General features: G+C 53.9%; 1 protein-coding gene and 1 long non-coding RNA gene across 3 annotated transcripts in view; one reads left to right on the top strand and one right to left on the bottom strand.

Moving 5' to 3' along the window:
• Window positions 1-27546, bottom strand: part of INPP5D (inositol polyphosphate-5-phosphatase D) — a 104541-nt gene that overhangs the window by 53758 nt on the left and 23237 nt on the right. The window contains exons 3-5 of the mRNA XM_045198336.3: window positions 7976-8126; window positions 5335-5506; window positions 1964-2104 (exon numbers count right to left, since the gene is read on the bottom strand). Of these exons, the coding sequence (XP_045054271.2) occupies window positions 1964-2104; window positions 5335-5506; window positions 7976-8126 (464 nt within the window). The remainder of the gene's footprint in view (window positions 1-1963; window positions 2105-5334; window positions 5507-7975; window positions 8127-27546) is intronic.
• Window positions 4968-15909, top strand: LOC123480128 (uncharacterized). 2 transcript variants are annotated; one of them, XR_006656007.3, is made up of 4 exons: window positions 4968-5173; window positions 5358-5538; window positions 6059-6647; window positions 10303-15909. It is a non-coding gene; the product is annotated as an uncharacterized lncRNA (long non-coding RNA). The 2 variants fall into 2 exon arrangements; XR_006656006.3 differs by lacking the exon at window positions 10303-15909 and having other exon boundaries at window positions 4974-5173; window positions 6059-7966.

The raw sequence follows: 27546 nt of genomic DNA, 5'->3' as shown, positions 1-27546 counted from the left end.
CCAGCTCTTCCTCCTGCACCTCACCGCTAACAACTGTCCCGGTCCCTGTCTCCCTGAGTGACCTGATCCCACCGTCTCCCAGCTGTATGCCGGTGAGTTCAAGCGTATCCCCCCAGCCTTGAGGTCTTTCGGGCTCTGACTTCTAGCCTGAGTCCTGGGTGGACAGCTTAGCAGGCAGCATATCTGACTGCACCCTGAGCCAACAGCAGCCCAGAGAAAGACCCCCCACCCCAACCCCTGCACCTGACTTTCACTCTTCAGTGGCTGGCATCACCATCCCCTCGGCTGCTCACACCAAAAATCTAGGGGTCACCTTGGGCGTCTACTCCTCACGCCACATCCAATCTGGCTGCTCTGCAGCCCCCACACACCCTAGGTTACACCAGCTCTCGGAGCCTGCATGGCCCTCAGCCCTTGGGTCACATAACTAACGCCCCCCAGCTGCTCCTGTGAAGCTGAAGACAGACAAGTATGCCGGGGGAACATCATGGCGTCACTAATTCAAACTGCTCTGTAAATAGACATGGAACAGCTAGAAGCCAGAGGAAGCTTCTTCCACCATCATAATGCACCAGAGGGCAGGCATACTGGGGAGGCTGCGGTCCCTCAAGGTGAGGTGACCCGGATCCTGGGGAAGCCCAGGTAGCCATGAGGTGTCGGGGAACTAACTCGTGCATGTGCTGAGTGACTGGAGAAGCTTAGTAGAGAGACTGAAAAGTACATTTGCCTCTGGACAAGGAAGCGGGGAAGAACACGATCTCCACTGGAGCAGAAATAAAAGCTTGTTACCAGTCATCATGAAATTGTTTGTTACAAAGAAAGTGTCGTGCGTGTTTGTTTCCCTAGTGAGAGGTGAATTATAACAACAGCATCAAATGGAAAAACCTCTCTCCGTGGGAATTTACAAATAATGATTCTAGGTCCAGTTGGCCAAAACGGGATTAGTGAAAAGCCAATTTATTGAAATTAAACCTGACAGGCCAGTTTGATGAATGCTCGATGTGTCAAAGAAATTATTTGTTAAATGTACTAAACGTACTGATGGTAAATTTAAGAGCCTTTGAGAGGAAAGAAAGGTCAATTTGATTACTGATGATAGAATCTTTTTGTTGCTGTTGCATATTTACTAAACTAAGATGGATATGGCACCAGATAAACTGACAAGAGAATTTTGAAACTGCTGAATCTATAATAAAACACAAAGCAGTATATGTCAACCCCCCGCCCCCCAACATGAAATGCAATTTTTTCCGACCAAAATGTTGACCTTTTAGCTATGATGGGATCCCTTTGGCTCCTTGTGATTTCTTTCAGATGGCTTTGAATGTTCTTTTCTATTTTTCAAGCTTTTAAAGAAAGCATTTAAAAAATCCTCCTGCTGATTTTTTAAGATGACAGATCAGTCTGAATTTTGCATGTCCAACAATGAAAAATAATTAAACTTCAAATTAATTTTTGTGTGAATAAAATTTAAATGTAAAATTAAAAGAAATGTCTAAGTGAAATTGGAATTTTTACCAATTGGTCATTCAGTGAATTCAGTATTAGAAAGCTGAAATTTTGGTGAATTGTCTCACTTGAAAAAATTGACCTCCTCGGGCCAACACCAGCCACACAGAAAATAGGGTGACTTTAATTTAGTCCCTTTGAGTGTCCAATGAGCTTGTCGAAGGTGCCGGCTGCTGCAAGAAGGAAAACCAGCCCCAAACATCTTAAATGCTGGATCCTGCCCACCCCTTCCCATAGCAACTGGCCTCAAATTAACTGCAGTTTAAAAGAAAAAAGTGTTATAGTTCAAATAGCGTGAAAACAAAACCTAGAAACAACCGCGAACTAAGCCCTGCCGAGTGCCCCGTTATTCTGAGCACAGCAGCGGGGTTTCAGCAGCCACAGGGGGTGCACTGGGCCACCCTGCAGAGCCCGTTCCCGTGCCCGGCCCCGCCCCGCCCCGCGGGCCCCTTACCCATACACCTCCTTGCACAAGAACACTGTCAGTTTCCTCAGGTGAGGGAGGCTGCTGGAGCCGGTCTTCACAAACTCGGCGTCCAGGGAGAGCTGAGTGCTCACGTAGTCCTGGATGGCTTTAAGATGCTCTTCTGGAAGCCTAGAGACAGAAACGAAAACATGCTTGGCCCGTTCCTTTGGCCACAAACACCAAAAGTAAGGAGAAGAAACCCGCATTCTCAGGGTCTCCTGCTGAGACGAGGTCCTTCAGGGGAATGTCGGCGCACCTGCATTCTGGTTCCCTGGGTCCCACCAGAGGGTGAGAAGCGGGTCACAGCAAGATTAAAGGGTCCCACCCATAAAGGCTGGGCAAATGTCCCGTGAGCTCTGACCCTGCCTCACCTGTTTCTAAACACGGGATCTGCGGGTTGAGGGAGGCTCTCATCAGCGGATGGCACATGATTCTGGCTCATGTGCCAACTGCAAGGTCACAGCCAGAGGCCACCTGCAGCCCTATGTCAGAGTTTCGAGTTGTCTGGGCTCCGTGGAGAAGGAAGCCTCTGTGATGAGATGGGGGCTGGGGATGTGGCGGTGACGGCCCTGGTGCCCTGCCCTTGGCCTTCCCACTCCTTGGGTCTGGTCCAGCCTGTTGATGGACTGCAGGTCGGACCCGCGCACCTCACACGATGGCCCCGCCGAGGGCAGCCCAGGCTGTCCCCTGGGTCTGATCACACCTCAACATTCTGTGTCCCAGCACTTTTTTTTCTAGGAAATTTTTGAATCTTGGTTCCTCTAATAATAAAATTAATCACAGCAAATATTTCCTCCTAAGCACGTAACACTCCTTTTCTCCCCAGACCATTGTCATGAGGCAGGCGGCATTATTCCTACTTCACAAAGAAGCAAACTGAGGTTCAAGGGTGTTCATTTACCTGTGTGAAAAAACTCATCACAAGCCTGAAAAGTCTGTGCTCCAGCCTCGGCAGATAATCAGGTTGAGACTGGCGGGCACAGGCTGGGGTTTCTTGTTTGTTTCTTTGTTTGTTGGGGTCCTTGAACGTATGAAAAGCTGTTGCTCTCAAGATTAGAAAGGAACGAATTCTGGCTCCTCTACTTTGAGAAGTCAGCAACCAACTACATACTGGTTGTCATAACATTTACGTTTAATCTATACTTATTCTGAGTCTCAGCATCGTAAAAGTGCAGTTTCTGCCGAAGTCTGCCTTACTAAAAGGGACGAAATCTCCCCTGCAGTATTAAGATACATATAGGAACCACCCAGTGAGCACTGGCATAACTTGAGACCGCGAATCCTCGTTATCGGGAGTTACGTTTGTTCAAATGCCTGTGGCAGAAAAGTGCTGTCCTGAGGCGTAGAGCCCGCTGTTCAGAAGCTAACTTGACTCAGCATCTTGTGTTCGCCATGACCCCGCCGATTCAATCTAACGAACTGGCACAAAAGACTGGGCGGGTGGCCTTACCGTCGAGAAGAACCTAAGGCTAGTCTTCTGTGGGCTAAGCTATTTCACAAGCAAAACAGACTGACTGCGGCACACAAGGAAGAGACTCAGATTTTCACGACCCAGAAGAGAACAGAGGGCAGGGCTGTGCCACCATGGTCCCTCCACCCTCCGCCATTCACTCGTCCCCAACACTGAGCAGAAGTCTCAGGAAGCTATGTCAGCTGACACAGCAAGCAGGAAGGACTGTCCTGCTCACACGCCCTCAGCCGCCCCCCACGCCTCTCAAAGACGCTGCACAGGGGCCTGGCTGCAGGCACCGTCCCACCCCACTGGGCCCTGGGCCCACGAGAACACCTGTCCCCAGAGAGGAGGGACAGGAGAGGAGACAGTCAGGAGGTGTGGGAGAGTCCCGAGGACTGGGAGGTGCTGACACCACAGGGCTCCCTGCCTGCCCCCCCAGGAGGTTACTGCACTCCAAAGCTGGAGCGAAAGGCAGACTCCAGGAAACAAGCTAAGGGCTCTGCAGAGAGTAGTTCCACAAGCGTACGCTATTCAGATACGTACATCAGGATAATCAGGACAATGTATCGGCAGAGTCAAAGCACTGGATACTTAGCCAATGGATAAACAGCACAGGAAACTCAGAGTGTGCGGGGAACACAGCCAGGTGGGCCTGGGGGAGACTCAGAGGATGTGCCGGAGTGGAGATGTAAAGCACCAGGCATCTTAGCAACCTAGAGGCGTTTCCTCTGTATTTTGCCAGATCAGGTGGTGGGTGAGCGGCCCTCAAACTGATGTTCCAAGTTGGAGATGCTGCCGCAGCCTGCCATTTGGGGGGCCTTTTTCTCACAAAGAAACAAAAATGTTTCTAAATTATTAGTGCACGGAAGTTACTGGGTACTGGGCACCGGGGCAAGTTCCTCTCATGGAGTTTCCTGGCCTTTTTTTTTTTTTTAGATTTTATTTATTTATTTTTAGAGACAGAGAGAGGGAGGGGGAATAAGGGAGAGAAACATCCATGTGAGAGAGAAACATCGATCAGTTGCCTCTCACACACACTCCGACCAGGGACCGAACCTTCAACCCAGGCACGTGCCCTGACTGGGAATCCAACCAGTGACTTTTGTCTTATGCAGAACGGTTCCCAGCCAACTGAGCCACACAGGTCAGGCCCCCCTGGCCTGTCTTGAAGTCGGGGCCTCTGATTCGCAAGTCCTGGACCTAAGATAGAAACGGACCGTGTAGCAAAAAAGCTGCTGGACCCTGTCAACCTGGACCAGCAGGAGCCAGGTGCTGGGGACCCTGCATCCGAGCAAGGAAGACTTAAAATATTAGAATGGATGCACCTCCCACCTCCCATCGCCAAGGCAGAGGGCCGTGCTGTGCGGACCTCACAGTCCCTGCTGCACAAGAAGCCATTGCTCTGACCTATTTACTGGTGACAAGGAAGGTGGCCCCATTTGAGCAGAGCCCAGAGCAGGAAAGGGCTGTGTGGCCAGTCCGGGCAGCAGGGCAGGCAGCTCCCCCGCCTGGGCCGTCTGACTCAGTAGATGGGGCGGTTCTAGAGGGAGGGTGATGGGAGAAGAGCTGCCTGCAGTGAGCCCTGGGAAGGGAATCACAGCACAGGCCCCTGCCACGGGCAGGACCATGCCACGGGCAGGAGAGGGATACACGTCATTCCAGAAGCAGCTCCTGCCACAGTGGAGCCTGGCAGGGGCAGAGCCTCCGAGCGGGGCCATCGGGAGCCCGTGCAGTGGAGCTGCAGGGTGAGCTGGGTTCCCTCGAGTGCCCCATCAGGTGGCAGGTGGGCTCCAGAGCAACCTGTCCTGGGTGGAAGGGGCACCTCCAGGAGTGAGCCCCGAGGGTGCTGCCTGGGTGCTGCGGCCCTGGGGTGGCGTCTGAGGGGACCCACCCGGTCGGCACTCACCCGCTGGTGTCCATGCTCTGAAGCCGCTGAAACAACGTCTCGGAGAGGCTTGGCCGGCTGACCTCGGTGGCTCTTGGGTTCTCGATCAAGAGAGGGACCTCCTTGGCCTCACATGGCCCAGCGGATAGAGGGATGTTTCTCGGCGGCAGCTCAGGAGGACATGGGACACCTTCTACTCAAGACAAGAGCAGGGGTGCCATGTGGGTAAGCGTGAGCTTCTCTCTGGGTCACTCGCCTACAGAGAGGGCCACCTGGGTCCTCTGTGCAGTGACCCCGCCCCACACTCGAGGTCCAGGCCTCCGCACCCAGCTACAGACCCCATCTGCCCCCACGCCCTCTTGCCTCCCTGACGAGGAGGGGGCCTACTGAGGCCAGGGACCTCATCTCAGTGGTCTTTGGCCCAGGGGGCCTAGCACAGTGTGTCCCATGGAGGCACTCTGCAAACACCTGACGTTTGGGTCTGACGTCCGTGCCAGTCAGAGCAGCTGGCCGTGGACTGGTAGAGCCAGCAGCCCTAGGCAGCTCAGCAGGACAGCCTGGTTTCAGGGCCACAGTGGGGGGCCTGGACCAGGCAGAGAGGGGCCCAGGTCACGGAACAGGAGGAGCAGGGCAGGAAGCAGGCAGGCCCGGACACACAGCCTGCCCCTCTCCTACCTTGCTCCCCTTTTTCTGCTTTCACTCCAGCCTCTGCCCTCCTTCTCCCCTGCTCACACCCCCTCCCCAGGCCCTCAGAGACAAAAGAAATGGAGTGGTCTTCCTTCACCAAGAGAACTGAACTAGGACAGAGGACTTGAAGCTGGCCTGGGAAGTAAAATTCCTGCCTGTTCAACTTTAGGAGAACTTCCATCCTCCATGCACCACAAATGCACCAGGGTCCTGAGCCCCGAGGGTCCAGGACCTCCTGCCTGAGCCTCTTCCCGCACCAAATGGCCGCCCATGGCCTTGGCCGTGAGCTACCCCTTTAAAGGCTCAGCCCTTCACTTTCTTTCCTGGTGGGGCTCTTTGCTTGTTGAGGTGGTGGCGTCTGCTGTGAGCCCCACGGGGACGGGGACAGCAGTGCCTTGAGAACACCTGAGCTTCATGTGGGGAAGCCAAGCCTGCAGTCAGCAGGCTGCTTTCTCTTTCTGGCCCTTACAGAAGTGCTGTCCAGTGGCCAGCCGCAGAGCAGCGGAAAAGCTGGGCTGGGGCCATATGGCCGGTGAGGACCGAGTGTGGGGAGGACATCTCTGCAGGACGGCCTCTCAGCATCAAAGCTGAGCTAAGACTGGCCTCCTGGGGACAACTGGGGAATGTGTGGCTGTGGCACAGCCCTGGTGAGTGACCCTGGACTCACACACGTACGTGTCAGCTGTGGCTCTTTCATAGCTGGAGGGAGACATGGCTTCCCTGGGTCCCTCTCAACCCCAGGAGCTGCGGTCCTTTGGAAGCCCTCTGCCTGGCCCCAGGCCTCTCCACTGAGCTGATGAGGTGCCTGCTCACAGGTGACCAGGAAGGGTGGAGGAAGGGCTGTGGCCCATACACCAGCCAAGGGAGCAGGATGAACGGGATGCCCGACACAGGGCTGGGTCAGGTGGGGACACAGGCCAGGGCTACCCCCTGCCCCCCACACCACTGTCTCTGCTGTAATCTGTACCCCCTCAGAGGCGACCCTGGGAACCAGGCTGTTTCCAGGCCCTGGAGTGTTTAGGGGGAGTCCTGACCTCCTCAACGGAAGGGCTCAATTCTGTGTCTCGGGCTTTAGGGCTTTAGGAAGAGAACTTTTAAGGGCAAAGAAGAGCTCCCGCAGGGGGTGCCCACCTGCCCCACAAGCTCTCGCCTACACCATCTGCCCCACAGGGTCCTGTTCTGTTGGTCCATGATGTCCCTCCATGGCTTACCCAGGGGGGCCTCCTCACACAGGACTTTTTTAGGGTCTGTACCTTTTCCTTTTTTCCTTTTTTAAGATTTTATTTATTTCTTTTTAGGCAGAGGGGAAGAGAGGGAGAGAAACATCAATGTGTGATTGCCTCTTGTGTGCCCCCTACTGGAGATATGGCCCGCAACCCAGGCCTGTGCCGTGACTGGGAATCAAACCAGCAGGCTTTCAGTTCGTAGGCCGGCACTCAATCCACTGAGCCACACCAGCCAGGGCCCTTTCATTTTCTTTTAATGAGGATATAAAGAAACTCCTTTCTCACCCTTCTAGTTAGCTGCAAGAATTTCCTGCTCCTTCCCTCTCTTCCCAGTGAAATGCAGCTAATTATTCTGACAATGATGGCAGCTGCATTGATTGAGCGCTTACTGTGTACACTAGGCTCTGGGCTCGTATCTATTGACTCGTTTGATGACACCCTGAGAGGGAGATGGTGTTTTTACTGTCTCTTTAAGAGAAGTCTGCGGGTCAGAGAGGTTAAGTGATTCACCAAGGCCACTCAACTAAGACGCTGAGGAGCAGGATGGCCAGCTCGGGTCCATCTGACTCCAGGGCTCTGCCCTTACTTAACCCCTGTGTCACGCTCGCTCCCTCTGGGCATCAGACCCACCTAGTCTACCTGTTGTGAGAGAGACCCCCCAGGGCCTCTTCACCATGTGCTGCTTAAAGACCAGGGTCCCCAAAGCACCTCCCACCGCAGGCAGCTGCCTGCCCTCTGCCCCTGCCTACCTGTCTCCTCCTCCGGCTCGTCCCCGGGGTCCTCCTCCTCCAGTGGCACTGGGTACTGCAGGTGGGTCACCAGGCCCATATTCTCCTTCTTGTAAAACTCGATGAGCTGGTCCAGCTTGGTGAAGAACCTCATGGGGACACCTTCAGACGCCTGTGGACAGAACCCCGGACAGAGGCAGGGTTGGATGGGCAGGGACGTCACCCAACTGCAGAGGCCACCTGCAGCAGAGACCCAGGGGGCCGAGGGAGTGACCATGTCCAGAAAACGCACTGGGCAGGTCAGCCTGCCATGCCCACACCTTACATCCTGTAACCAGCAGCCTCTGAGAGCCAGTCTGCAAGAGGCACAAGCAGGACAGTTTGAAAGGTTTTTTTTCTTTCAGTTAAAAAAATGTATTTTTAATACAAGTAACATATTTTCATTAGGGCAAAACTAGAAAATACAGAATTAAAAAAAAAAAATCTCCTGTCATCCCACAACATTGAGACGCCTATTTTCAATAACTCAGAATGTTTTTCTAGACTCTGTGTGTGTGTGTGTGTGTGTGTGTGTGTGTGGTGGGGGTAGACAGCCCCTTCAAAAAAAACCCACTTATTTTTAAATACAGGATAAGTCTATCCTAGCAATTGTTTTGCTTTTATTTTATGTATTTTTTCATTTGCTACAATTCTGTCTTATCAAAGCTCAGAAAATGAGTCAGCACAAGAAGCTTCCCTGATTTGTATCTCTGTTGCGGGTGACAGAGGAGCCTGGAGATAATTGATAATTCCCTGGGGCCGGTTATTCTTCTGGTTCTGTGACTTTAGCAGGAAGTTCCAAGAGGTCCCTGGGCAGCCAGCCCCTCCTGGAGAAGCTCTATTTGGAGGAGACCCCCCACCCAGGGTCTCATCCTGCCCGAGGCCCCAGGGCTCTGAGTCCCCGCCCCATTGGCTCCCCCCCCCCCCGCCCCTCCCCCCCCCCCGGGTTGTCAGGCAGCAGGGAGGACACGAGAACCACCAGGAGATTTACCTTCGCATCAGTGCTGTGCCCTGCTGCTCCTAACTTGACGGGTCCCAGCGCCCTCTCTCCCCTCCGGTGGGTCCAGTACCCTGCCCTGCCACTGACTGGCCTTCCCTGTCTCAAGGAATGGCACTGTCATCTGCCCACTGGCACAGAGGACAAAGGGAGACACAGGGAGGCAGGGTGTCCCTGATTCAGCCAAAAAGATGCTAAGCAGGGCGGCAGTCTTGGGTGGAGGAGGAAGATGCAGCCAGGCTCCAGGGGGAGACAGTGGGCCTGGGGCAGCTGGACAGGAGCAAGGGACCAGTCAGGCTGTTAGTGGACACAGGGATGAGCACCCAAGAGGCACCCTCTTCAGGGTGGGACTTCCTTGGCCTCGTGGGAGCGCAATGCCCCCAGTCCTAACTCTCTGTGCCCGTGATTCACCCCTGTTATCATAACCACCATCTGGGCAACGGCAGTCATGTGACTTTTAAATGTGCTGAGAGGTGCTGGCCAGGCAGCTGAGTTGGTTAGAGTGTTGTCCCAATGCACCAAAGTCGTGGGTTCAATCCCCGGTCAGGGCACATACCACAGTCAACTGATGATGTATAAATAGGTGGAACAACAAATTGATGTCTCTCTCTCTCTTTCAAAATCAATAAACAAAAAATTTTTTTTAATGAGTTGAGAAAGTGCCATCTTTGGAGTTGGAGGTCAGGGGGTCCAACTCTCCCCTGCAGGCTGCCAGCCACCATCTTGCCCACTACACGTGGAAAAGGGGGCCAAAGGGCAAAGAGGGTAGAGGGCGGGAAGCCCACCCAGACTGGGGCATCCCAGGGTCTAAGGCTGAGTGTGGCTGGGCCGTCTGGACTCAGTCCCCTTCGGGGCAGGTACCTTCTGCTCCGGCACAGCTGGGCCTGATGTGGCAGGACGGTCTGGTGTCCTTGCCTGGTCTCAGGGCTACAGGTCAGTGGCCTCAGGAGAGCAGATGAGGCAGGCTGACCCAGACTGGGGCAGACCCAGACATCTGGGGGCAGACCAGCACTTGGTCCTGTCCCTGAGCCCTTGCTCCTGGCAGCTAACCCCAGGTTGTAGCGAGGGTACTTTCGCCTTCAACAAGAACCCACCCCAGCCCCTCAGCTTGACCCAGGGCTTCCCGTGCGGCCTCTGTTTTCCCCCAAGTGTCCTTGTGTGTTCACGTGCACAGCACATGTGTGTAAGCCTGTGCGTGAGGGCGGGTATGTGTGTGCCTGAGTGTGTGGCTTAAGCTACTCAGTTAACTTGTAGAGTTTAACAAAAAGGTCCTTAAGAACATTTAAAAAAATAATCTCCCTTGTTTTCGCAGAGCCCACGTTAAGCAACCTCTTCCAGGCACTACTGAACCAGAAATACCTGAGCAGGTGCAGCCAGGCGGTCCATGGGTTCAAAACCAAAAGTGAGCGGAATGACAAAAATCATTTGAAATGACTCAAGATCAACAAACCTGATTCGGCGAAAGCAGAGTGATAAAAGTGTCACCCTGTCGAATGCTCAGCCAGAGGTGACAAGCCATTGGGCATATGGGAAAAGGATTTGAAGACATCAGAGAAGGCCCAACGGGGATGACTCATGTGCGGGTCTAGGAAAGGGCCCCAGCTGTGGGACGTCTGGGGATGGGAGTCTGAGAGAGTCAGGTATGGGAATCCTGGCGGCAGGTGCTGAGACATGTGACTTTATTGGCTGCAGGGAAGCCAACATGGATGCTACCAAACAGCATCAGCCGCAGACACACGGACACAGACATGGAGACGCCCAGCGAGACGCCCGGGCATGGTGGAAGCAGGGAGCCACCCAGGCCAGGGGTAGGGTCTCCTTGGAGGAACTGCTCCCCGGAGGTTCCCCAGTAGTCTTTGCGCCGGGCACTAAGACTTGAAGGGGCTCCCAGGAACTCCTTTGGGAACCTGTGTGCAAGGCGCATTCTCGAAGAGGACAGGAAGAGAAACAGGTCAGAGCAGTCAGGACTGCAGACGCTCCTGAGCGGGCCTGAACAGGGACCTGGGGGGTGAGGTGCAGGGAGGAGTGTGGTCTGGACAGGCGGTCTGCTCGCAGGGCACCTGCACCGGGTGCGGCCGACCCAGCCCTGCCACGTCCAAGCTGAGAGTCGGGAGTTGGGGCCTTTGGGTGGTAGACAGTGCATTGACCTCGGGCTGGTGGGAACACGGGGGTCTGGCGGGGAGGGGGTGTGGTCAAGTACAAATCCACCTGACTGCACCTGTAGTCTGCTGCACCCCGAGGGTGCCGCAGCACCCGGCAGTCAGAGGTGCTCTGCAGTCAGTGGTTGGGTGGACTTGCTGTGTCTGGGATCAGGGGAGGTGGTCGGGGGTCTCTACGTAGGTCAGGCACTGGGGTTGCAGAGAAACTGTGGGGGAGGAGAGGGAGCAGGCAAGCACCCCTTTCTCTCCCCCTGACCATAGCCCAGAGGCTGTGCCTTTTCAATAATTTAAAATGCAACACGCCTGAAAAGAAGGTTGCCATGTATATCAAGGGTCAGGTCTTGGGAAGAAGCAGGTGTCAAGTTAAACCAGGGAGCTGGGGGAGGATTTAGTGGATGGGGTGTAGGGTTGTCAATAAGGGGGGTGACACACATCAGAGCTAGCAACCATGCGACAGACCCCAGGGGAAAGGGAGGCGCGGGAACTGGACATGACTGCCCGGTGGGACCTGTGGTGTCCCCGCCCGCCGAGAGCTGGGGCACCTTCCTCTCCTCACCTGGCTGTGCCTCCAACGGCCCAGCCCAGCTAGAAAGCCCATCACGCCCTTGGAAGGGGACCTGTTTGTTCTGCAAGTGCCGCCTGTGCATAAACCAGGAGGGAGACCACGCATGCTCCCAGGGAGGGGGCTGCCCTTGACCCTTAGGAAGTCAAAGCCTGCACTTTGTTCCTCATTCCTCGGCCGCTGGCTTCCTGAAGAGATTTATCAAGTGATTTTGAAACAGAAAAGGAAACCCTGAAACAGCCATTTGCCGAGAACATGAGTCCAGCCCAGGGGCAGGTACCTGCTCCCTGGGCAGCGACCACGGCTCTGGGACGGCTCTCCCAGCCCGGGACAAACCCCTCGTCCCCAGCAGGTGCCTGGAGCGCGTAGCGGACAGTGTGACTCCAGACAAGCGAAGAGCGGCCTTTCCTAGTTAAGCCGCCTGTTCACAACTTACAATGTGCTAGCACAGAGCAGACGCCCCTTCGGGGTTCAGGAGATCTGCCAAATGGACGTGAACTTATGTTGGTCACCGGAAGTCAGGCAGAGAACAACGTGGCGGGTTAGTTCAGGTTGTGAGACAAAATACCCATCTCTTCCCCTGCCTCCCGTTAAAATCTCCAGGTCTATGGAAGGTTCCAGACACTTTCCAGCATGGTGGTTTCCAAGGAGGCCCTGCAGACTGCACCCACCCAGCCCGGCGTGTGTCTGCATCCCCACAAGCTCACGAACCCTGGAAGGAAAGGGACCTCGCTCGGCCCAACCTCGTCTAGTCCCCCGAGCCCCTTGCAGGGGTACCGGCAGGCCCTCCGCTGGGGAGGCTCACGGGCACACTGCCGGGAACAGCCCTTGCAGCGGACAAGCTGTAGGAGGCAGAGACGTGGACGTCCAAGGTGGGCCCTGCAGGGAGGGGCCCCTTCTCCTTACTGCTTGGCTCCTGAGCTGACCCAGGCACAGAGCAAGGGGTGAGGGCCACCTCCAGTCCCAGGGGGCGAGAAGAGACCACCTCCGGGATCTTTAGGGCAAAGGGCAGCTGAATGACCAGTCTGTCGGAGGCCCGGGGCTGTGCACTCTGAGCAGTGGAGTTTCTAGAAACAGTTCTCAGGACTGTGACTTTCAGACACCCTGCAAAGGCGGGGGAGTGGGGCATGGAGTCTGGAGCACAAGGCCACAGGGCAGGCTGAAGTTTCCCAGGGGGCAATTTTAACTACAGTACCGTCTGCCATCCCTAAATGGGAACCGAAAGCAGCTCCTTGCAGGAGGAAGCGGCAGGGGCGTGCAGGAAGAGCTGAGGAGCCCTGCACAGCACCCCTCCCACCCCACCGCCCGCCGCAAGGTTCTGCCGCCTTCACTTCACATTAAAAAGCATGTACAAGCAGCGTGGACATTTTTTAAATGACGGGCAAGTATTAAGGAGTGAGGGAAAATCCCTCCTCATTAACCCACTGTAGCAAAGCACTTTATCCATGTTCAATGAGAAAGTCACCGGAAAGGTCTGAAGCAGGCGGCAATGCCTTGTGGTGGCAGTGAAGAGAGCGGCAGGGACGGTTGTGGGGTGGCCCGTGTCATTCTTTTCTGTTTCTCCGTGGAGCTAGGAGAGGTGTCGGAGCCCCCAGGCCCAGGCCACCCACCCCGGCCGAGGCGCCACATTGATGGAGCAGACACAGCCCAGCCTGGGCTCCCGAGGAGGGCTCTGGGCTGAGGCCCGGGAGCCTCTCCCCAGCTCAGAGGTCAGCCAACTCGGGCTGTCCCTGGGACCCACCTGGCCCTGCCCACCCCTCCCCCACCTCCACCAGCTCCTGAATGCTTTCCTTGGTTTTTCTTCTGCCCTCAGAACTGTTCTCAATCCTTCACTACCTCCTCTCCCCCTAACTGCTTCCTTAGAATTGCAGACCCCAACCTGAGTGAGGAAGGGAGGCACCGGGAGACGGGCACGGGCCTCTTGGACCTTGGAGAGTTTGGATTTTGTGCTGAGTGACTTAGGTGGACACTGGGGCCCCTGGAAACCCCACTCTGGGGCTTGAGTTGGGGAAGCACAGTGGAGGGAGAGGGGCCAGGATGGAGCTGGAATTAGAGCAGCCGGCCAGGAGTGCTGATGCCCCAGGGTGGGGCAGTGAGTGACAGAGAGCCAGGGAGGGGGATTCCAGGCCTCTGACTTTGATAAGTGATGGTGGCAGGAAGGCCACCTCAGATCCAGAAATCCCTCTTCAGCCATGTGACCTAGAATGGACCCCAGAATGCCTCCTTAGAACCAGCTCTTCCCCTTCCCTTCTTCTCTTTTTCTTTAAAAGACACTTATTGGTTTGCTTCCTTCCCCTGCTCTACCGTAAGTGACCAGGGCTCATGGGGCTGTGGGGCTGGCGCCAAGGATGGGGTCAGCAGGCAGAGGGTATGGCTGGGGCAGGAGGCAGTGGGGGCCTTAGCAGCCAGCGGCCGGCCGTGGAGCAGCAGGGTGGGAGACTGGACCAACGATAAAACCCTTGGAGCCACAGGTTTCTTGGGGTCAGAGAAAGGACTTTGGCCACAATGAAGTGTCTGCAGAGTCGGGGTGGCAGGGGAAGCTCCAGAGCAAACTCTGGTTTTTACTCTCTGTGGGTAACACTGATGTGAGTGAGAGTGTGTGCGCCTGCGTACACGCCTCCCAGCTCTGTCTGCCACGGCCCAGCCGCAGTGGGGAGCACACCTAAACACCACGCTCCGCCAAAAGAACCAGCCTCCTTGGAGACGCGGCTGATTCCAGGGCCCGGGCAGGAAAGGGATAACGTGGATCTGGAGCACCTGTTGCCCCGGAAAGTAAGGAAATGCCCCAAAACGATGAGGACGTGTGAAAAGGATACAGGAGCCAGGAGACAGCAGCCAGGACAGTTGAAAGGACCATCTGGCACAATCTGAGCATCCACATGAATAGTAAAAATAATTACAATCCACTGAATAACACACAGACTCACGAGCCTACACTGATGTCGGTAAGCGGCAAGGCAGACTCCTCCTCACAGGGAACGCCAGCAGCAACTGTCACGGAGTGACGGCAGTAGTCACCGCCGGCAACCGTCACAGTAACGACTGGCTCAGGCAGGCGCCCACAGACGCTGGAGATGCTGGAACTGACGGAGAGACAGTCTGAGCGGACGGGGTGTCCGCACGGTCCTGCAGAAAGCCCTGGAAGCCCCAGATCGAGGGGCGGTCTACAAATGTACCAGCCTATTCTTTTCAAATGCGCTAAGGGCAGGAAAGGCAAAGAGCTGATCCCCGCTAAGGGACGTGACCGTTACATATGATGCGCAACCCTGGCTTGAACTTTGGGGCCGGAGGGAGGAGGTCACATACAATATACAAATACAGAGCCCGGCACAAACAATGCCCCTTTTTAATGAGCTGCTAATCTATACCAAAGCTTCTGTTACAAAATCACAGGCATGTAATTCGGGAGCACAGCAATATCGCACTCACGCACACCACAGGACGTTTTAGGTGAAATGTTCAAATCGCTGTCCCTCTCGTGCCAGACATTCACGTCCCCGACCAGCCACCCTCAGGGGTGCTACTTCCGCCGGCCCATGTCACGCGCTTCTATACTGCTACGGAGGGTGTTATCAGGGCGACTGCAGAAATGTGGACATGGCCCAGGGGTGGGATGACGCTGTGTCATCAGTGGTAATGTTCTGATTTTGGTGGTCGGTTTTGATGGTGGTGTGTAGGAAAGACTACTTACCGTTTAGGAGAGACGCACTGAAATATCTGGGGAGAGTGGGGCATTGTCAGCGACTAGCTCCCCCATAAGTCACACACAAACAAAGAGTAACGCTGTGTGTGACCAAGGGAGCGACACGGTTGGTGCATTAGTAACTTGTGGCCTGGGGGCCGTGCGGGGAGGGATGCAGGAGTTCTTTGTGTCGGTTTTGAAAGTGTTCTGTAATTCTGAAATGCTTCCCAAGATAAAGAGTTAGAAAGAAAAAGACAGGCAGGTCTTAATCTGCATGGTGGTTATGGGTAAACACTTTTCTGAGCTGTACATTGTAATAAAAAGGGTTTTTAAAACGTTAGCTCATGAAGCCGAGCTCATTGAGTGAATGTGTGTGAGTGCACACACGTGTGCCCAGAGGGGAGAGGGGTTTCATAGGCATCTTGTGTAAAAGCATCAGGTTTTGTTTTTCTAATTGCACAAGTGTTCCTGGTCTATGGCCTTCTGGAGGTTTCTGTACAAAAATAACGCCCTGGAAACATCTTTGCTGGCCACCGCAACAACACTGGTGTATGGAGAACAGAAAGACTGTTGCAGAGTGAGGGGGCACCCGCAGCCCCACAACAGCCATAAGGTGGGCGCAGCCCCTGGGTGGATGTGAGCACTCTGGGGCAGCACCCGCTGTGATCGCTGGAGCTGGGGAGGAAGCCGGGTGCCCCCGGGCATTGGCGAGGCGGGGCTGGGCTCCTGCAGAGGTGAGAGGGCAGGCTTTGCTTTGTGACTAGGGGAAGGGAGAGCCTGGGAGGGTGGCCGTGGCCAGGGGGGACTGGGGTAGATGTTGACATAGTTTCTGTTCTCTTCCAGGACCCCTGAGCTTCATGTAGGCTCTGGGGTGAAAGAGAGACAGATGGAGACCAAGGGCATGGACTTTGGGGGAGCAGAACCTGGCAGACTGGTGGACAGGGCTTTTGGTGCCTGGTACAGAGCCCCAGGCAGGGACAGGGACAGGGACCCTGGTGCTCTCATGGTGCACAGGGGCAGCATGAAGTTTCTTCCAGGGTCCTGCCTGCCACACCCCGCACCAGCAGCAGGTGACAAAGGAGAAAAGAATGACGCTCTGTGTGGCTCCTGCAGCTGGCCTGCCAGTGGAGGGCACACAGCAGGGTCTCCCAGGATGTCCCAGAACTATTCCTGCGACCTTTGGAAGGGGCCGTTCTCTGGCAGCCAGGCTGCAGGGCGCTGGAGTTGCCCTGTCTGGTAAGTGGCCTGGTGTTGCAGGTTCACTGGCCAAGGGATGGGAGCTGTGATTGGCATTTGGCAGGCAGAGGATGGGGTGGGGAAGGAGGCCTGTCCAGGGGCAGGGGACGGGGCCTCCACTGTTACTCAGACCTTGTTCTGAAGCAGTGACTGGTCCTGTGAATCCATCCCTCAGGACACAAGACAGGTCATGGTGGCAAGAACTCAGCTCTTGCTGTGTACCATGCTGGGGCAGGGGGAGGGTCCCTTTCAGGGGTCTCCTGGAGCATCTCTGCTCTTCCCCGCTGGGGACCCCATGCCCCAGATGGAAGAAACTGGAACCTGGCCAGTTCTGCTAGGTATGTAATCTAATCTGAATTACATCTAATATCACTGGTGAGTGCGAGAGCCCCAGTGCACAGCTGAGGAAACTGAGTCTCATGACATAGAGCAACTGGCCTGGGTGGCCAGGGACATTGCTAGAAGAGCAGAAACTCAGGGGATGTTTCAAGACAAGAAAGAGGATGTGGGTGGGGACCCAGGACTTTCCAGCCAGACAGGAGGAGGGGCACCGGGCACGGCAGCCACCAGCTCGGATGGAGCCAGGTGGTTAGAGATCCTCCCAAAGACTCAGGCCCCCAGCGGCTCAGGGGGCAGCGGGGCTGTGTGAAACCGGGCACATGGGAGAAGCTCATTTCCTGGGAGGCAGCCAGCCCTCTGAGCTGTGGGGGCCGGCGGTGACCGTGGAGAGGCTGGCATTTGTTGTCTGTGGGCACCATCCTGTCTCTGCTGGCCTGCCCCAGGGCAGGGTCCCCAAAACCACACGTCTGGGGGCTTGACGAGGGTAAGAGAGGACACCAGGCTCACTCAGAGCCTTGCTTGTGCACAAGGGAGCGATGCAGTGGCTCTGGGAGGAGGCGTGGGACTTAGATGAAGGGAAGTGGGAATTGCTGAGCCTGCCCAGCGCCCCGCCTGCCAGCTGTCACCAGGGGCCATCTCTGAGCCCCCTGCCAGCTGCCTGTGGGGCCCCTTCCACCCTGGTCTGGTGGGCCTGGCACTGGCGGGGTGGGCTCTGTCTTACACTCTGCCAGCAGGCTGGGGTCTCCCACCAACCGTGTCCCCCCGCAGCCCCCACTTCCAGAAACACAGTTCTTCAGCTTCTCGCTTGCCTATTTTGGGCAGACTTCCCAGAACAGCTTGGCATGGGCTTTGTACTCATTTCTAAATCCATATCCTTCCCAGAGTCTCAGAGCTAAAGCCCCTTCCTAGCCCCACCTCACCCCCACCAGCCCTCAACAGAGCGGGCAGCCCCAGCAGCCCTGCTGACTGCACTCTCCACTGGGGAAACCTGGACGCCAGGCCGACTCCCACAGGCTTGTTCTCTTTATCACCTGTCAGCAGGGATCCCTGGGGATGCTGAGCTGGTGAAGCCCCAAATCTTTGCCTTTCACTCCCCGATACCTGCGCGGTGGGAGTGAGTCCTGAGCTTTCCTCAAAGACTGAGCAGTTTATGAAGGGCTTTGAACCTCTGACATCAAAGGAGCAGCAGGCTGGAGGCTGGGAAACTCACACCTCGGGCTGGTACTGAAATGACAGGCTGAGAGGCTTATCGGGGTTGCTGGTGGCATCACACCGTCATTGCCAGGGGGCAGGGCATGACCATGCCTGGCTGCCAGCCCAAGGTCTGGGTGTTTAGACAGCGGAACCCTCACCTGGGGGCCTCTAGCCCACAGGGAAGACCCGGGAGAGGATGGAAGCTTAGTGAGGAGTCACAGCGGACAGCTAGAATCTATGCAGCCCACCCAGCAGAAGAGTGAGGTTGTCAGCTGACTATGGAAAAGGTTCCCGTACTTTCCCCAAGAGCCTGCACGCACAGGAGCCCAGAGAGGAGGGAGGAGGCTGTGGCAGTGTGGGTCCACCCTGCTCGGGAATATGCAGCCACACAGTCATGGTGGCACCTTGCGACATCTTGCCCTCAAGTGTGAAGAATTCACATCTTTGTGGCCCTGATGATGGGCTTGGCCGTGCGACTTGCTTTGACCAATGTGATGTGCACGAAAGTGCCAGTTCTAAACTCCTGGCTTAGTGGGCATTGTGGTTTCTGCTGGCCCCTCCTGGGCCCCTGTGACCTGCCCCGGGACCCTCTGGCCCCTCAGTGCAGTCCAAGAATTAAGGCACAAGGAGTAGACATGGACTTGACTGGAAACCTGGGGTCTGGAAGAGCCCAGCCCAGATCAGCCAGCCACAGCTGACCTGCAGACCCAGGAGAAGAAAACGAACACTTGTTGTAAACTCCTGAGACTTTTGTGTGCTTGTTACACAGCAAACACTGACAAACACAAATCTCAAGGGAAGAATGGACTTTTCCTGAGTCTTCCTCTACTGCAACTTCATGACATAATTATCTCCATTCACCCGAGAGCAAGCTGAAGCTTCAAGAGATCAGGTAACTTGTCCAGTGCCTACAACTTGTTTTATCACCACGACTTGCCACAAGGGACAAAGCTTCAAGGTCCGTGTCCTCACTCCCAGCATGTCCACTCTTTAGTCTCGTAGAGGCTGCTCTTCTTCTATCTCTGCGTAGGCCTGCAGGCCCCTCTGGGCCCTGTCATCTTTCTGACAAGCCCGAACCCCACTGTGGCCCCGGGAGATCCTGTCCCCATGGCACCCTCCACTCCCTGGCCCTGCCTGTCAAAGCTGTGACCTAGGACCAGCTCCTCCGTCCACCTTCTACACCTGAGCAGGGCTGGAGGAAACCAGAGCCAGGGGCTCATCAAGCCAGCAGGCGCCCCCCACGCAGTTACTGGTACTAACCTCCCACCACGTGCCGCAACCCGGGGCTCAGCCACAGGGACTCAGCAGGGACCCACACAGCCCACACAGACGCAGGCCTTGCCCACGGTCTAGCAGAGAAACAAGAAATGAGACCGTACGCAGTGAAGGAAAGAATTACCCGGTACAGAGGCTGTGGAGGGAAGACTAGGCCTTGGAGGTTATTATACCAGGGACTTCACCTGGTGGGTCAGGGGATTCTTCGCCAAGGAGACAACAGTTAAGCTGAGATGCAAGGGATGGTGGCAGTTGGGCAGAGGGAAATACCACGGCAGGCAGAGGGAGCAGCTCCTACGAAGTGTGGGTGTTAATGTGTGTGGTTACAGTTAGGTCCTTATATGGAATGCTGTTGGTGTCACGCCCAGTTCCTCTAGATCCCTCTACGGCCCTGTGGTCCCAATCCTCCCTCTTCCGGGGGCTCTGTGCTTTGCTGCTAAAGGCTTCGACCTGTAACCTGGGGTGACTCCCTTGGGCACTGGAGCAACCGCATTCATAAGGAGACCCAGGAGAAACTGGGGAGCTCTGTGTTCCCTGGGCCCAGCCAGGTAGCCCACTCGTGCCTGGAGTGTAGGTGCAAAAACCCAGCTCTTTGCCTCGATGCAGGACTGTTCCTAAGGTACAGTCACACTATGGGGCTCCTTGGAGCATCAGGCTGGCTCTGAGACTTCACTAGAGAAAAGGCACATTTGCTTGACCTCTCTCCCCGTCCCTACCCTGTGCCCCTCTCTCTGTGACTGGTTGTCCTGGAAACCTTTCTTTAGTGAATTACTGGTACCCAAGTCCAGGGTCTGCTTCTGGAAGAACTTGACCTGTGATGTTCAATTCCCCAATCAATCCTTTCACTTGTGCACCTCGAGCTTCCCTCAACAGCTGTTCCAAGGATTCACCCACAGGCCCTGAAACCAGGCCCTCCACCAATAGCAAAGAATCGGGAACCCCCAATTTATGGAGAAATTGATCAGATTTGATCAGGCTTGAAGTCCTGAGCTTCCTCTCTGTCTCCCTCCCCACACATGGCTACACAGAAGGACCACTACCACCTGTCCCTGCTCCGTCCCTCCCCAACCCCCTGCCCTGAGGTCAGCCCACGTCCTGCCTCCACTTCTGCACAGACCAGTTCTAACCCCACCCTCAGCTCATAAGCCTCTGGCCCAGTGAGTCCCTGAGCCAGAGAGAGGGGATACCAGAAGCCCTAAATGAGACTGGACACACACAAAACCCGCATTTAGGTGACGACGTGCATCATGCATTTACCCACATGTTGAGAAGGAAAGGATGAAAGGACGAATATTCTCTGAGTATCCAAACAACCTGACCTAAGTTTAGACTGGGCCTCCCATTTCACAGATAAGGAAACTGAGGCTCAGAAGGGCCAGACATCTTGCCCTGGACGCAGCAGCTGCAGGACTCCGGGTCCTTCACTGTTGGTTCTGTGCCCCCGGACTCTGAAGGAGGCCGCCCTCCAACTCTCCGCCTGTGTTCTGGCGCCGTGGTACGAGGCAAGCGCCTATTTTGAACTCCATCCAAAGGACCTTCTTTAGTAATGGATATTATATATCTAAAAGCCCTCTGTCCTTCCATTCCTCCCTTAATGTTTGTGTTTTATAAAGAATCCCGGGCGTGCAGACAAGTGGACTCATTCTGCTGTGCAATCAGACACAATTCATCCTCTGACCCAGCAGCTTCGCCCCTGGGCCTGGGCCTCATCGGGCCGTCTGCATGGATGGTCATCACAAATGTGTGGTGGCAGAGGTCCGGAGGGAGACTGGGTGCCCGTGACTGGACTGTGGACAGGTAAGACAGTGGGCAGGTGCGGTGTGCTCAAGGTGTACTAGGTGTTGTGCAGCATCCAGGAGCAAAGACTCGATGTGTACGCAGCAACATGGAAGGATCTTTAAAAGATCCTTTGATGAAGAAAGTAGAAAATAGAATGAAAGCCATGAACTCACTTCAGTGGATTAAAAATGCAGGTACACAAAATAATAATAAGGATTTTAAAAGAACATATTCTGATAAAAAGACATCACTCAACCGGCTGCCTGTTACAGGGAAGGCCATGCAAGCACACTGCGGGTCAGAGGGGTACACCCGTCTGTAAAGACCTCGCTTTGTGGTGAGAATGCACGTGGTTTTGCGCATGTGGCCCAGCTGCAGAAGATGGGTTCTTCCCTTTGTTCGGACCTGTCTGATTTGACCTGAATTACCAAAATCTTCAGTGTCTCCGTTTCTTCCTTGGTCAAGAGTGGAGGAAAGGCTGGGCAAGGGGAAGTAACATTTAGTTAGAAAGCAGAGACATCCATAAATATGAGCACAACATCTGAAGCCTGGTATGAGGCAGGGTGTGAGACACTAGGGAGAGGTGGGGACTGTGGCGCATTGGAGAAATGTCCCTTTAAAGGGGTCAGCTTCCACTTAGTTCCAGTTTTATCCCCATGGGGTAACACAGGCCCAGAATTGTCAGAATTTCAGAATATTCAAGGGAAGGTAAGAAGCCAGATTCTCAGATAACATCTCAGATTTTTTGGTGCTTGCAACTAACTTTTTAAAAGCCCATGTCAGCTACAAATTCCAATCTTAGCTCCACCACCAAAGAGAGGTGCCCCTGGAGTATGGTATTGGACACGCTCAGGCTAAGCCAATTTCCTTGTCCATGAACACAGATTCTAAGACCAGCTCCGCTGAGAGTTTAAATGAGCTCATTCAAGTCCAGGGCATGGGTCTCAGTCAGGAAGGGTCACTGCCATCACGGAGCACCTGCCTGCCGTGTGTTGAGTATGCCAATGTATTATCAACTCTTATTTTTTCAGATTAAAAACATTGATGCTCAGAGGAGTGGAAAATTAGGTAGAAGAGTCAGATATGAAAAAAATCCTCTGTGAAAAAAATCCAAATATGATAAAAGGAATGGGAAAAACAGAATTGAAACAACTTACAAGGAAGGGTTTGGGGATCTAAAGTTCTCTAAATCAAACAGAAGAGATTATTAATCTGCCTGACTGCTAAGGAGCCGCCAGCGTCTCTAACAAAGACACCTACAGTCCCCGCGCCCGCAGGCCCCCCCTCCAGGGCAACAGCACTTGTGAGTTTATAACTCCCCGCCCAGTGGGAGCTGCTGCTGCTGCTGGCTCATGCCAGCTTCTGCCAACCTGCACTGGCCCCAAACCCGACTTTTCTGGAACCCCAAGTGCTGGTTCTTGGCTGCCATGGTGGGGCCATGGCGAGAGTATTTACACCACAGAAAGTGGCAACCACAGCACATCAGGCCTTGTTCTCTTCCCTAGGGAGCTGGTTGTCAAAACACGTGCCACCCGGGCACAGTCGTCCCTCCAGTCCCTACAGGCCTGCTCCCGTTCCCACGCCTTTCTCTCTGCATGGCCCCAGTCTCTGGAAGCAACACCGGTCAGGAAAAAATTCTGTCGACGCAAGATGGTTAATGATTCATTGCGGGGAATGTGGAGGGGTTGCTGTTCAGTCAGGAAAAACACTTTTTCACTTAGAGATAACAAAATCCTAGATTGAAATGGGAAGCTTCCAGCCTGCCGTCATGGGCAGGGGGCATTGTCCGAGACCACGAGAAGCTGAAAAGGGACGAGAGCCAAGGGTTCTGGTTGGCAAGGTAGTGTGACAAAGGCGAGTGGCCCAGCTCCCCAGCAGGGGTCCCCCTCGACCTCCAGGGGAGAGAGGTGCAGTTCAGGTTTCCAACAGTGGACGGGCGGCTTCTGGTAAACACGTGCCCTGCAGAGGAACCGAGAGTCACCGATGGCAGGTTCCTGCTGCTTGGAGGAAGTGATGAAGGCACTGCTCCCACGGGACCAAAACCCCGGACAGCGAAGGGGAATGCCTACACCTGCTCTAAGGATCCCAGCCTCATCCCCGGGGAGGAGAAGTCTGGGTGAGGGAGCTCAGCTGTGGGGTGCTCACGACTGGGCGAAGGGCGGAGAGGGAGGGGGCCGGCTGGCTGAGGGCGCCAGGGGAGCTGTGGTTTTCACAATGGGTACACTGGTCCTTCTGCAGTTTACAGGTTAGCAAGCATCGTGCCCACCCAGGCAGGATTCTAGATCAGGTTCCTGAGTGTGGTTTGTCAGATGTGCGAAGCAAATAACCATCCTAGGAACCAGCAGGAGCTCACTGGGCCCAGACCAAGTCAGGTGAACCTGTTTTCTGTGTGTGTTTTAAAAAATTTTATTTACATAGTAGAAGGTCAATGTATGTTTGCTAGCCTGGCGAATTGGATTGTTTGTGGCACGTGATTGAGATTACAGCTCAGTTGCCTACAGAGGCCAGGCAGCTGATGTAAACCAGTGGAATGAGATGGGAGCGAGGCAGCCTATAGGGGGAGGCGGGGACTGTGGCACATGGAAGACAAATGCCTCATTGAAACGAGGAGGCTCCCACTCAACTCTGTCACATCACCATGGGGTCACATAGGTTACCAGATGTTCAGATTTTCCAGGGCAGCTGAAAACTCAGAATATTACGTAAAATCTCTGAATTTTAAGGAATGCTTTTAACTGGTTCATAATTAAAAAAAAAAAACATGTCAGGCAACCAGAACACCAAATCCAACACAAGGGCTACACGTTTGTGATCTTTGTTATAAAATACAAAGATTTCAATAAAGCGTTTTTGTGATATTCACCTGTGATTTTTGCTGGGAACCACATGGCCAAACACGGGCTGGGATGAGAACACGCCACGCTGCCTGGATGTAGGTTTCTGGCGCTGATGGGTTCTCCCTCTCACATCTGTGACTCAGCTTAGGATCCAGGAGGTGGGCTCACCAGTGTGTGGGTGCCACAAGCTAGGGGCATCTCAAATACGCAGTGCGACAGACAGAGAGAGCCAAAGTGAAACAGGGCTCAACCACCTGGAGCTATTGGCTAGCTTGGAAAGAAGGCCCCGTCCCTGGCTCTCCTCAACCGGGCCTCTTGGCAGCCGAGCCACTCCGCTGTTCCAGGGAGGTCACTGTTTGGCTGATGCACGCCTCCTGCCGCACTCATTTCACTCCTTGCTTTGGCTGTGCATCCGCCTCGCAGAGTAGAAGCATCCCCAGCATCAGAAACACGACAGCGAGCGCCAGCGCCACGGACCGCATCACAGCACCATGGTCCCAGCTGGCGCCGAAGAAACCAACACCCAACCCACCTCTCCCCAAATCAGTCGTATCAAGAAGAAACAAATCTATCATTATTTGCAGACCACAAGGCCATTTCCCTAGAGAAGCCAGAATACATTAAAGAAACGATGAGAACCCGTGCGATAACTCAGAAAGACAGGTAGGAGCACCTCAGAAAACCGTGACTTTCCTAGACACCAATGCTAGCCGATTAGGGATCGTGGTGAACTCTCTTTGCCAAAGTCGCTGAAAGTGCTCCACACCCAGGAACAGGGAGGATGCAAGAATTATACGGAGCCCTGGCTGGGCCGCTCAGTGGGTTAGAGCGCCGTCCCCCTGCTCCAAGGTTGCAGGTTCGATCCCTGGTCAGGGTGCATACAAGAATAGCCAATGAAGGCATAAATAAGTGAACAACATATTGATGTCTCTCTCTCTCTTCACCCCCTTCTCTCTTTAAAAATCAATAAATAAAAATTTAGAAGCAAAACGATATGAAGAAAACTTAAGACATACAAAAGAAAGCCTCAATAGTTGAGAGCAATGCCATATTCTCCAATACTGTAGGGCTCGGTGCCATAAGGATAGGAGTGGTCTTCTAATTAATCCATAAACTCCATAACAAAAACTCCACTGTAGCCCTGACCGGTGTGGCTCAGTGGGTTGGCCATCATCCCGCAAAGCCAGAGGTCGCTGTTTTGATTCCTGGTCAGGGCACATGCCTGGGTTGTGGGTCGATTCCCAGTCGGAGTGCATGTGAGGGGCTGCCAACGGATGTTTCCCTCTCACATCGATGTTTCTCTCCCTCTCTTTATCTCTCCCTTCCCTTCTCTCTAAAAATAAATAAATAAAATCTTAAAAAAGATTCCAACTGTAATTTTCAGGGCACTTTACAAACTGATTATAAAATTCACCCGGAAGAGAGAATGCGTGGGAGCCACTGAGGAATAAAGAGAACAACAAACAAACAGGGTCAGGTCTGCTGGGTGGGAACAGACACGGTGATGCCCTAGGCAGGCAACGGGGAGGAACTGGAGCAAGGAAGGGTCTCCGGTCAGTGGAACAGAATCGTCCAAAATCGGATCGGGACTATGTGGGAAGTGAGCATGCGGTATGATGGCATTTTGAATCAATAGGAAAAGGATGGACTGTTCAATGTTGAATATATGGCATGGCCAGGAAAAAGGATATTTTCCCTGGATAAATAACATTGAGATGAGAGACTCATAAAACCCAGCATCCATAAATAAAAACACCTGATTATAGAAAAGTTGTAAACTTCCACATGACACATGAACCATAAACAAATCTTTTTAAAAGTGACAGACTGGGAGGAAATATTTATAGCATAAGTAACCAAAAAATTAATAGGCAAAACATATAAGGAGCTTTTTAAAAAAATCAGATTTTTAAAAGGGGAAACCAACTGACAAAGAATGTAAATAGTCAATTCACAGGTAAAGCAATACAAATGGCCAATGCACGTATGACAAGATGCTCATCCTCTAGTCTACCAAGGGGGATGCAGCAAAAAATACTAGGCTCCTGTGTTTCACCCCATTGGGTGAAAATCACAGACACCGATCATGTCCGGTAAGGAGCTGATGTGGGGACGTGGTGGATGGCAAGGGACACCAGGTGGGTGACGAGCCATTGGAGGGGCTTGGGTGGGGTGGTGGGACTGTGTCTGCAGTGAAAACCTGCATCCCTGCAGCCTAGTAACAGTTCATCTGGAGGACAGCAGAGGCACACACAAACCTTGCTTACTGTAGTAACCAGGGGGAAAAAGGGGAAATTGTCTGAATGTCCACCTGAGCAGAATGGCGAACTGCTTGTATGACAGTTAAGCACAAAGTTAAAACATGACCGTTAAAAATCTATAGTTTACAATGTTGTATATTTGGAAGTCGCTAAAAGAGCAGGTCTTAAAAGTTCTCATCACGAGAACAACATATGCGTGACGGTGTGGGGCTGGATGTTACCCAGACTTACTGTGCTGGTCATTTCGCCAGAGGTCCATGTAGCAAATCGTCACGTTGTACACTTAACACCAGTACCTTATGTGTCGATTACATCTCAATTCAAAAACGAAATAGAATGGCCTTCCTGCCCCCCCACCCCCAGGAAAGCACAGAGGAACGTGACTTGACTCGGAAAGACCTGAAAGGCAGGTCACTGTGGGAAGGGAGGAAATTGCAGGGCACTACGTACCTATGGACCTACGGACCTACGGCTCATCCCACTTATTTTTTAAAATGAGCATATTCGTACAGGCTCACGTCTCTGTAAATGCACAAGAAATGGAGATTCGCCCTGGGAGCGGGGGCGGGCCGGTGAGGGCAGGAGGGCAGGCTTTCCCTTTCTACTCTGTACTTCTGGGTTGTGTGAATGCTTTTGAAAAGCATATTCATCTCTCACTTTGGCTGAAAAGCCAAAAATAAAAGAGGAAAACGAGAAAGAAAGTAAACAGGCGAAACTGTTGCGAGCAGAGTGGCCATCCTCCCAGAAGGGGTCCGGCCACAGCACCCGGCCTGACGTCACTCTGCCCCCCAGTGAGCACTCCCAGCCGGCCTGCCTTGTGGGGTAGGAGGGGATGCTCACGTGGTTGTAACGCCCTCCCCACCCCCACCCCCCAGTCCCAGGGCTTTAAATAACAACAGATTTTTTTAAAAACAGAAAAAAGAATATCACCCCCCAACACCCAGTTTTTGCCTTGGGGGATTTAAGTTTAACACATATGCTTTTCCCAGAGGGGCATGGGGAATAAAAGGTAATTTTTTATGAAACTAACTTTAAATTATTATTATGTGGGTATGGCCTTTTATTCTGGAGCCTCGAAAATGTGCAGGAAGTGAACGTACTAAAGGCCATGGGTCGTTCACTTTAAAATGGTTACTTTGATGCCATTTGCATTTCACCTCCCTTAAAAACAACCGCAATGGCAAGCAACGTTCCCTGCTGTCTGCAGCGCCGAGTCCAAACTCCCGGCCCCG

The sequence above is a fragment of the Desmodus rotundus genome, chromosome 2 (genome assembly GCF_022682495.2).
Source record: "Desmodus rotundus isolate HL8 chromosome 2, HLdesRot8A.1, whole genome shotgun sequence".
Taxonomy (NCBI): Eukaryota; Metazoa; Chordata; class Mammalia; order Chiroptera; family Phyllostomidae; genus Desmodus; species Desmodus rotundus.
Note: the sequence above shows the minus strand (reverse complement) of the source record. Positions and strands in the feature narration are given on the sequence as shown.